Source organism: Myxocyprinus asiaticus, chromosome 41 (assembly GCF_019703515.2).
Source record: "Myxocyprinus asiaticus isolate MX2 ecotype Aquarium Trade chromosome 41, UBuf_Myxa_2, whole genome shotgun sequence".
Lineage (NCBI taxonomy): Eukaryota > Metazoa > Chordata > Actinopteri > Cypriniformes > Catostomidae > Myxocyprinus > Myxocyprinus asiaticus.
Window position 1 is genome coordinate 14,658,692 of NC_059384.1, and position 10,486 is coordinate 14,669,177.

The 10,486-nt window shown below is 42.7% G+C and overlaps 1 protein-coding gene across 1 annotated transcript in view; it reads left to right on the forward strand.

The window, feature by feature from the left end:
* LOC127432077 (zinc finger homeobox protein 4-like) overlaps nucleotides 1-9,942 on the forward strand; it is an 86,889-nt gene extending 76,947 nt beyond the window's left edge. Inside the window, exons 9-10 of the mRNA XM_051682869.1 lie at nucleotides 25-5,226; nucleotides 5,659-9,942. Coding sequence (XP_051538829.1) covers nucleotides 25-5,226; nucleotides 5,659-7,109 — 6,653 coding nt within the window. The 3' untranslated portion in view covers nucleotides 7,110-9,942. The remainder of the gene's footprint in view (nucleotides 1-24; nucleotides 5,227-5,658) is intronic.
* The last annotated feature ends 544 nt before the right edge of the window (nucleotides 9,943-10,486 follow it).

Here is a 10,486-nt window from a genome sequence, read left to right on the forward strand (position 1 = left end):
TCTTCTCTTTCTGAATTTCAACAGGAAACAGCTTGATGGATTTGAAAAGCAGTACAGGCCAAGACAACAGTGAGGTTGAACTTACCAATGAGGAACTCAAGCCACCAAAGGAGGCTGCTGAGGCACCTGATTGGAAGAAAGCCAGTGGGCAAGACAGGAAGAGCCCAGACTCCCTGCAGGAGCATATTACCGATCTGCAGAAGCACCAGCAGCTGTCAGTTTCTGTTCGTCATGTCTACAAATACCGCTGTAACCATTGCAGCCTGGCTTTCAAGACAGTGCAGAAGCTTGAGATGCATTCCCAGTACCACGCCATTCGTGCAGCCACTATGTGCAGCCTGTGCCAGCGCAGCTTCAGGACATTCCTTGCCCTTCGAAAGCATCTGGAGACTGGTCACCCTGAGCTGAGTGAGGCTGAAGTGCAACAGCTCTGTGGGAACCTGCCTCTCAATGGTGACATTGCTGAGAATGAGATGAGGGCTCTGGAAGAGGCACAAGCTTTTGAGCATGAACTAGACAAAGATGAGGAGCTTTACCAAGAAGGGAAGGTCAGTCCCACTGGAAGTGACAGCAGCTCCTTGGTTGATGACATGGGCTCAGAGCCAAAGCGCACATTGCCCTTTAGGAAAGGTCCAAATTTCACCATGGAAAAATTTTTAGACCCTTCGCGTCCATACAAATGCACAGTCTGCAAGGAGTCCTTCACCCAAAAGAACATTCTCCTTGTTCACTATAATTCTGTTTCGCATTTGCATAAGCTAAAGAAAGTTATCCAAGAGGCCTCAAGTCCAGTTCCCCAGGAGACCAGCAGCAATGTTGACAACAAACCATTCAAATGCAATATATGTAACGTCGCTTATAGCCAAAGCTCAACCCTGGAGATTCACATGAGGTCTGTACTTCATCAGACAAAAGCCAGAACCACAAAAATGGAGACTAGCACCAGTTCTGCAGGTGGTAGCAGTGGAAGTACTTCAGCCAAAAGCCCTGTTCTGGGAAACACAGATTCTGCAAGCGCACCAGTATCCTCTAACAAAGAAAGCACTGTAGATGCCAAAGAGGTTACCATGAAACAAACTACTGATCACATCTCTGTGCAGCCCACACTCCCACCTGCCCAGTCACCAGCACAGCTTCAGATGCAGCTGCAACATGAGCTCCAGCAGCAAGCTGCGTTCTTTCAGCCACAGTTTCTGAACCCAGCATTTTTCCCCCACTTCTCAATGACACCAGAAGCCCTGCTGCAGTTTCAGCAGCCCCAGTTCCTCTTCCCATTCTACATCCCTGAATTTAACATAAGCCCTGAGCTTGCACTGCATTCAGCTGCATTTGGCATGCCTGGCATGACAGGATCATTCCTTGAAGATCTCAAGCAGCAGATGCAGCAGCAACATCAGCTGGGCCAACAACAACAGCTTCAGCTCTCTCAGCAGCAGGTCTCCCAGTCTCAGATGCAGCAACAGCAGCAAAAGGTGCAGCTGCAGAGCCACAAGCTTAAAACTGAGTCTAACCACAATGCTTTGTCTGAGATTCAGATGTCCAGAGAAGCTGAAGAGCACCTAGGGAAGCAGGAGAGCAAAGCAAAGCAGGATATAGCTAATGATACTGACAATGCAAAAGATACTAAAGATTCCAGAAAGCCAAAATTTTCAGAACCTTTCATTCCTCCACCACGCATCATCTCAGGAGCTAGAGGTAATGCTGCTAAAGTGCTACTAGAGAACTTTGGCTTTGAACTGGTCATTCAGTACAATGAGAATAGACAGAAAAGCCAGAAAAAGAACAGGGAGGAAGAGTTGACTGACAAACTGGAGTGTGGGCTGTGTGGAAAGTTTTTCTCCAACATGCTGATTCTCAAAAGTCATCAGGAACATGTGCATGGGCAGTTCTTTCCATATGTGGAACTAGAGAAGTTTGCACAGCAGTACAGAGAGGCATACGACAAGTTGTACCCCATAAACCCAGCATCTCCAGAAACTCCACCTCCACCACCACCTCCTCCTCCCCCTCCTGCTCCAGTGACTGCTCTCCCTACCCCTACCTCTGTGGGGAAATCGCAGACACCATCTCCAGCACCTCTGCAGGCCCCTCAGCCACCACCACCTCCCCCTCCACCACCACCACCTCCACCACCCACAGCACCTCCTCAAGTGCAGCTCCCTGTTTCTCTCGACTTGCCAATTTTCCCACCACTGATGATGCAATCAGTGCAGCACCCTGGGCTACCCCCACAGCTTGCACTGCAGCTTCCAACAATGGACTCTTTATCTTCTGACCTCACACAGTTATGTCAACAACAACTGGGACTGGATCCAAACTTCCTGCGGCAGTCTCAGTTCAAGCGTCCTCGCACTAGAATCACAGATGATCAACTAAAAATCCTCCGTGCTCACTTTGACATCAACAATTCTCCCAACGAAGAGCAGATTCAAGAAATGGCAGACAAATCTGGCCTTCCACAGAAAGTCATAAAGCACTGGTTCCGCAATACACTCTTCAAAGAGCGTCAAAGAAGCAAAGACTCCCCTTACAATTTCAACATTCCACCTTTGACCACACTGGAAGATATCAGACTTGAATCCCAAATGAACATGCTGGAGTACTACAGAACTGATGCTACAGCTAACAAACGGTCATCGAGGACACGCTTCACAGACTATCAACTACGAGTACTCCAAGACTTCTTTGATACCAATGCTTATCCTAAAGATGATGAAATCGAGCAGCTCTCCACTGTTCTCAACCTGCCAACACGAGTGATTGTGGTGTGGTTCCAAAATGCCCGTCAGAAGGCGCGAAAAAGTTATGAGAACCAAGCAGATATGAAAGACAGTGAAAAGAAAGAACTGACAAATGAACGATACATTAGGACCAGCAACATGCAGTACCAATGTAAGAAATGCAGTGTAATTTTCCCTCGAATTTTTGATCTCATTACTCACCAAAAGAAGCAATGCTACAAAGATGAGGATGATGAAGGTGGAGATGAAATCCACTCTGAGGATTTAGCAGAAAACAGTGAGCAGAGTTTAGGGAGGCCAGCAGAGACAGCAAAACACCCTCCTGTAACGGCAAGCAGCTCTGGCTCCAGCTCTCCCTTAATGCCTTCCCCTCGACCTGATGTAGGGAAAACCTCACCCAATCCCGAACTCCTCCATGATAAACCCAAATTGGGAGAAATTGCCCCATTGCAAACAGCTAAGTGCTTAACTGATGTGAAATCTTCCAACGCCTCAACCCCACAACCTCCCACACCAAAAGTATCTCAAACACAAATGTCAAGACCCCATTCCCAGCCCCAGTCTACAGCTGTCCCTTCAACTCCTCTCTCTATTGCATTGTCTTCTCTTAACAATAGCCTTCCACCGCAGATGTTACAGTACCACTGTGATCAGTGCAAAATTGCTTTCCCAACAGTAGAGCTGTGGCAGGAGCACCAGCACATGCATTTTCTGGCTGCCCAAAACCAATTTCTGCACTCACAGTTTTTAGAAAGGCCACTGGATATGCCCTATATGATCTTTGACCCAAATAACCCTCTTATGACTGGTCAACTCCTGTCTGGAGCCCTGTCACAAATGCCAACTCTAAGCAACCCTGGCCTTGCCTCTGCTGTTAGCTCTAACTCTATGAAACGTAAATTAGATGAAAAAGATGATGGGTCTCATGAAAAAGATGGTCTTAACAGTGGTGAAGATCAGCACAGAGATAAACGTCTTAGGACTACTATTACTCCAGAGCAACTTGAGGTCCTCTACGATAAATACTTACTTGATTCAAACCCAACACGAAAAATGTTAGATCACATTGCTCGTGAAGTTGGTCTGAAGAAAAGAGTTGTTCAAGTCTGGTTTCAGAACACCCGAGCCAGAGAGAGGAAAGGACAATTTAGAGCAGTTGGGCCATCCCAGACTCACAAAAAGTGCCCCTTCTGCAGGGCATTGTTCAAGGCAAAGTCAGCTCTTGATAGCCACATTCGTTCAAGGCACTGGCATGAGGCTAAACAGGCAGGCTTTAGTTTGCCCCCAAGTCCAATGATGCCTCAAGATGATGGAGGTCAAAGCCCTCATAAGTACAATTTCTCTGACTATCTAAATATGCCCACAAAGACTGAGACAAATGAAAGTGAGCCTCCAACAGCATCCTCCACTCCAGTTAAACCTTTTGAGATGCCACTTAAAAACTTATTGAACTTATCATCCTTAAAAGCAGAAAACAGTGATGAGTTTGAGGGGTTTAACATGAGTTCCGTAGAGGCCTCTTTTGATGCCAACAAAATTGACTTTGATGAGACCTCCTCAATTAACACAGCTGTAAGTGACGCTACAACTGGAGATGAGATTAATAATGAGGTTGAGAATCTCACAATTAATGGGAGTGAGAAAATGGTTGAGAGCAAAATGAACCAAGCACAAACTTCTGAGACAAATGAGGATAGATTTCCTTTCAACATGGTTAGCCCAGCGCTAAGTTTCTCTGGCAAAGATAGTGATTACTTCAATTACAGAGATGATGAATTAGATGATAATGCAGACAGGAGCGAGACTTCGAGTTTGGCTGATCCTAGTTCACCCAGTCCATTTGGAGGTGCCAATCCCTTCAAGTCAAAGGCTGGTGTAGATAGATATGGCCATAAGCGTTTTAGAACCCAAATGAGCAACCTGCAGCTGAAAGTCCTCAAAGCTTGCTTCAGTGACTACCGCACACCTACTATGCAAGAGTGTGAAATGCTGGGCAATGAAATAGGACTCCCAAAACGTGTTGTGCAGGTTTGGTTCCAGAATGCCCGTGCAAAAGAGAAGAAATTTAAAATAAACATTGGAAAGCCATTCATGATAAGCCAAGGTTCACCAGATGGGCCAAGGCCTGAGTGTATATTATGTGGAGTGAAGTATACAGCCAGACTTTCAATTCGTGATCATATCTTCTCAAAGCAGCACATTGCAAAAGTGCAGGAAACCCTGGGCAACCAGGTCGATCGAGAAAAAGACTATCTTGCACCTACCACTGTCCGCCAACTTATGGCTCAACAAGAACTTGACCGTTTGAAGAAGGCAACCGATGTACTCAACTTGCCAGCCCAGCAGCAACCTGCAGTGGATAGTAATGCACTTCATGGCCTTAGCCTGCCAACTGCCTACCCAGGAATATCTGGTCTACCACCAGTGCTTCTTCCTGGTGTCAATGGGCCATCCTCCCTTCCAGGTTTCCCACCAAATACACCTGGTGAGTTAGTATGACATAAACACAGAGTGTAGTACCTTTATGAACAATTTATGCATTAAATGCACTTGGTGCTACTGCCCATATGCGTCCTTCTGCTGTTGAGAGGACTTGTGACATTCACTGATACATTCGAAATTCGAGTCGTAAAGACATGTAATGCATGCATTCACTGCAACAGTGTGGAACACTTTACTTTGAGAACAATTGCTTTCATGCGGAACACATTACTTTGAGAACAATTGCTTTCATGCTTGTGGTTTTTTTATTATTGTATCTTTTCTTATGTTTGTTTCCTTTTTAAATAATGTGCTTGTAAATGTTTTGATCCATAACAGTATATCTTAGGGAGAGCCCCAAAAATAATTTCTTGCAAAGTTTAGGAGTGATTCTGTGGTCAAATATTTCAATATTATCTAAACCACTGTATTTCAGCTTTAGCATCTCCTGGTGCTGGCATGCTTGGGTTCCCTACTCCAGCCACCCCTTCTCCTGCCATGTCTCTCAGCAGTACCCCAACCAAGACTCTTCTTCAGACACCTCCTCCTCCTCCTCCACTCCCCACACTTCCTCTTCCTCTCACTCCTTTGGCAGCAAATCAGACTGAGCAGCACATAAAAGAATCTGAGAAAGACAAGAAGTTAGAGAAGCCTAAGGTCAACAAAGAAGCCAACACTGCCCGCCCTGAGACCCCAATTGTGAAAAAAAGGGAAAAGCCTTCGCCGCCACTCTCGATGATAGGAAAATTGGGAAGTGAGGCTCCAATGGACCCAGCACAACTGCAAGCACTTCAGAATGCCATCGCCGTTGACCCAGGCTCCTTCTTAGGGGGACAGTTCTTGCCTTATTTCATCCCTGGCTTTGCATCTTGCTTCTCACCCCAACTTCCTGGTGGAGTGCAAGGGGGTTATTTTCCTCCTCTCTGTGGAATGGAGAACCTGTTCCCCTATGGCCCTGCTATGCCTCAGGCTATCGCAGGGCTTTCTCCTACTGCCTTGCTGCAGCAGTACCAACAGTACCAGCAGTCCCTCCAGGATTCCTTACAGAAACAGCAGCAGCAGAAAACGCCCCCTACGAAGTCACAGAGCGCACAGAGCAGCTCTCTCAAACCAAAAGAGGCTACCGAAACTAAGGATGATAAAGGCTCTTCAATAGAAAGCACAAATGAAGAACCCCCAACAAATACCAAAAGTTCAGGCTTTCCAGATGCGTTTATCGTTCCGTCCATCAAACATGAATTTATATGCAGAAAGTGCCAGATGATTTTCGCTGATGAAGACTCAGCAGCTCGTCATCAGAAGTCCTTCTGTTACTTTGGTCACCCTTTTATCGATCCGCAAGAGACAGTGCTTCGTAAGGCAGTAAGCAAGTATAATTGTGTAGCCTGCAAAGTGTCTGTCAGTGGGAACGAAGCACTTGGCCAACACCTTCAGTCGAGCTTGCACAAAGAGAAAACAATCAAACAAGCAATGAGAAATGCCAAAGAGCATGCTAGATTATTACCTCACTCAGTCTGCTCCCCTTGTCCTAACACCACATCTACCTCGCAGTCTGCAGCTTCTTCTAATAACACCTTGCCTCATCTCTCTCACTTGTCCATGAAGTCCTGGCCAAATATTATTTTCCAGGCATCAGCCAGGAAAGCTGCTTCCTACCCATCTGCTTCTCCTCCTCTCCTTTCCTTGCCTTCAACGGTTACCTCAACTTCGTGCAGCACCTCAGGGGTTCAAACCTCACTACCCACCGAAAGTTGTTCAGACGAGTCTGACAGTGAGTTAAGCCAGAAACTGGATGACTTAGATAACACATTGGAAGTCAAGGCTAAGGCAGCATCCGGCATAGATGGCAATTTCAGTAGTATCAGAATGGATATGTTCAGTGTGTAGAAGTGAAAAATGGATCCCTTGCTTAAAATAATAAAAAAAAGACTTTTAACCGCAGTTCCAAAGTTTCTCTAACCCAAAAAATTACAGTACCAAAAGATTGACTCAGGATTGTTTTTCCCATATTGATATGCTGGCAAGATATTGATTGATTTTTGTTATGGACAGAACTATTGCAGATGCTTGACTGAGCTTATATTGTATACAAAAAACATGGAATAGGAAAACTTTCACAAGTTCTTTTGGAGCTTGATTCAAGCCAAAAATTCTCACGATAGCAAATTGCACCTCAGCTGGATTGATTTCCAAATGCTAGCATGTACTGTATGGGATAATGATCCAGAACTTTCAAAGAGAATTTCTCTTAGTTTAGTTAGGTGTAATTCAGTAGCTTTAAATTCTCAGGTCAGAACATAACATTTCTCATTTGTTGAAACAGCAAAGAAGCCTGCTTATAAATGGCTTTTACCAAAACATGTCAAGCTTTATTGGAGGCATTTCCTTGATGTGTGTAGTGTACCAAGAGACAATATAACTGTTACAGGACAACTCGCATATCCTTTTAGTTTGCCCTACAAAAAGAGTATGGTATTACCACTGAGGGAATTTAGAATGGTGAAGTAATGTGTATGCCCCTGTGTTTGCCAGTTTGTATTTCCACAAGCTGATATTATATACAACACCCTTTTTTTCTTGTAGAATATACTAATAATCTGTGCCAACTCTTACCTTACCTTTCTTTTACCTCTCATCACACCCTTTTCTGAAGAGGTAATAATTCTAGTTTTGATAGTCTCTTGAAGATTATGTGAATAGGACATTTTTCATTTGTGAATTGCTATACTGTTACGGTACTTGCTTGTGTCTGGACTATAGTGCACTTATTTTATTTCTTTTTCTTTTTGTTTTTTTGTTATTTGAGGTAGGCCATGTCTTAATTTAATAGATAACAGTTTCCAGTGTGTGTTTGTCTGTCTGTTTGTCTGTCTGTTTGTTTTAAAATATTATTTGTGTCTAGTTGAGCAGCAGTTTAGTCCACATTTGTTAGACGTTTGACACCTAACAATCCAGTGACATATAACAATTGGTGCATCCATGAAAGTAGTACTGTACACTTGAAACTGTAAAAGTGCAAGTTTGACAGAATATGGTATGAACATTTGCTTCAATTAAACAAGAAAGCTGCTTAAAAAAAGGGGAGGGTGGGGGGTGGATGTCAGAACATTTGTTTTTATAAAAATGAAAATATTTTTTCCTGTACATGTAGGACTGAACACAGTGTTACCACTATACACTGCCATATAGTGGATAGGCTGTTTCTTCCATTCTACTCTGGGCACTTCTGTTAATGTCATGAAAATAGACAATTTTCCATCATATTTAGTGATACGTGGGTTACAAAGTATTATCACCTTTAAGCTGCTACTGTGTAATGTTTTTGTCTTTGTTTTGTTTGATTTTTTTTATTTTATTTTTTATCGCTTGCCATACATTTTCAGCTTCCTGCTTGACAGAATACTGATTCATGAATCATATTGCTTTACTGTTTTGTTTTTTTTTTTTTTTTTTTTTTTGCTGTGTAACTTAAAGAATGTGAACGCTGTCAAGGGTGTTGAATTTTTACGAATCACTTTCTGTTTTGATACGGTTGGACAATGTGATTCATTCCAAAGTAACAGAAGGCTTAATGTATGAAAGTAAAAGGCTTGTGAACAAAGAAAGCTAAGCTGTTGTACATATTCGTAGTTGGCTGTGCATGGTACAAATTTATTAATATGAAGAAATGCAAAAATGTATTGCTTTTGGTATTCCTATTCTGAGATGAACAAGTAGCATGTAATGCAACTGTTTGACAGGTTAAATCAAATCATGCTTAAAAATTGTTTCAAACGATGAAATTAAGTAACATTTCACTTTACTTTTAATTGCTGTACAGGTGATTTTCTTTTTTGTTAAAGGTAAAATGTCACCGTTTTTAATTCTCCTTTTTTTGTGGACTTTTTAATGTTCTTATTTGGATTTTTAATATTTTAACGCTTATTTTAATCCTGAAGACACTTTTTGATTGTGTTTCACAAGAGACATCTTGGCCTCCTAAGGTACAATCCTGCCTCTGTCCAAAACATGAGCGACTGTCCTGATTCCAAAGGCTTTTAGAACTTGGCTTTTGCCTTTCCCTGAATGTGGAACAGCATTTCAAGACTGAACTGTCAGCTAGCACCATGCGCTAAGGTGTTAGCCTGGACCAGAATGCTTCCCACACAAAGGACTGGTAAAGCAAAAAAAAAAAAAAAAAAAAAAAAAAAAAAAAAAGGATGGTCCAATAATGTAATTGTACATAAATGTTGCAACTGCACAGCAGCCAAAAAACCTTTCTACGGATGGACAGTGTCAAGCATGGGAGGACAACCTTCTAAAGGTTGAAATTAGGATTGTTCTTCTGGATATCAAAGGGATGATCAAGGCGTAATCATATTCTACACAATACGTACTTTCAACGCCTGGGTAACATACTGTAGGAAATGCACCCCAAGGTTTTAATAAAAAAAAAGATGCCCCTATGGCTAAAACTTTAAATAAACTAAACCAAAAATGTTATTGATGTTTTATATATAGAGAGTAGTCTCATTAGTTTTTGTTACTGTAATGTTTGAGGTTTCAGCTGTACCGTATTACGGTATTAACATGGTTTTGAAACTTTTTTATTTTGTCACAGACCTGTTGTCATAGTTGAAATGACGTTTATTGTAGATGGTATTTGAACAACTTCTTCTGGAAATAGTTCATCAAGTATGTTTGTTGCTTATTGTTGTGATACATTAAAAACTGTATCTGCAAACCATTTCTGGGTCTGGTATCACTGTCTTTTTGTTTCTCTACTGTTTCGCTAACATCCATCGAAACTTGCTCTACACTGATAAGCCACAACATTAAAACCACCTGCCTAATATTGTGTAGATCCCCCTCATACTGCCAAAACAGCCCAACCCGCATTTCAGAATAGCATTCTGAGATGCTATTTTTCTCACCACAAATGTACAGAGCGGTTTTCTGAGTTACCGTAGACTTTGTCAGTTCGAACCAGTCTGGCAATTTTCTGTTGACCTCTCTTATCAACAAGGCATTTCTGTCCACAGAACTGCCGCTCACTGGTTGTTTTTTGTTTTTGGCACCATTCGGAGTGAATTCTAGAGACTGTTGTGTGTGAAAATCCCAGGAGATCAGCAGTTACAGAAATACTCAAACCAGCCCATCTGGCACCAACAATCATGCCATGGTCTAAATCACTGAGATCAGATTTTTTCCTATTCTGATGGTTGATGTGAACATTACTGAAGCTCCTGACCCATATCTTCATGATTTTATGCACTGCACTGCTG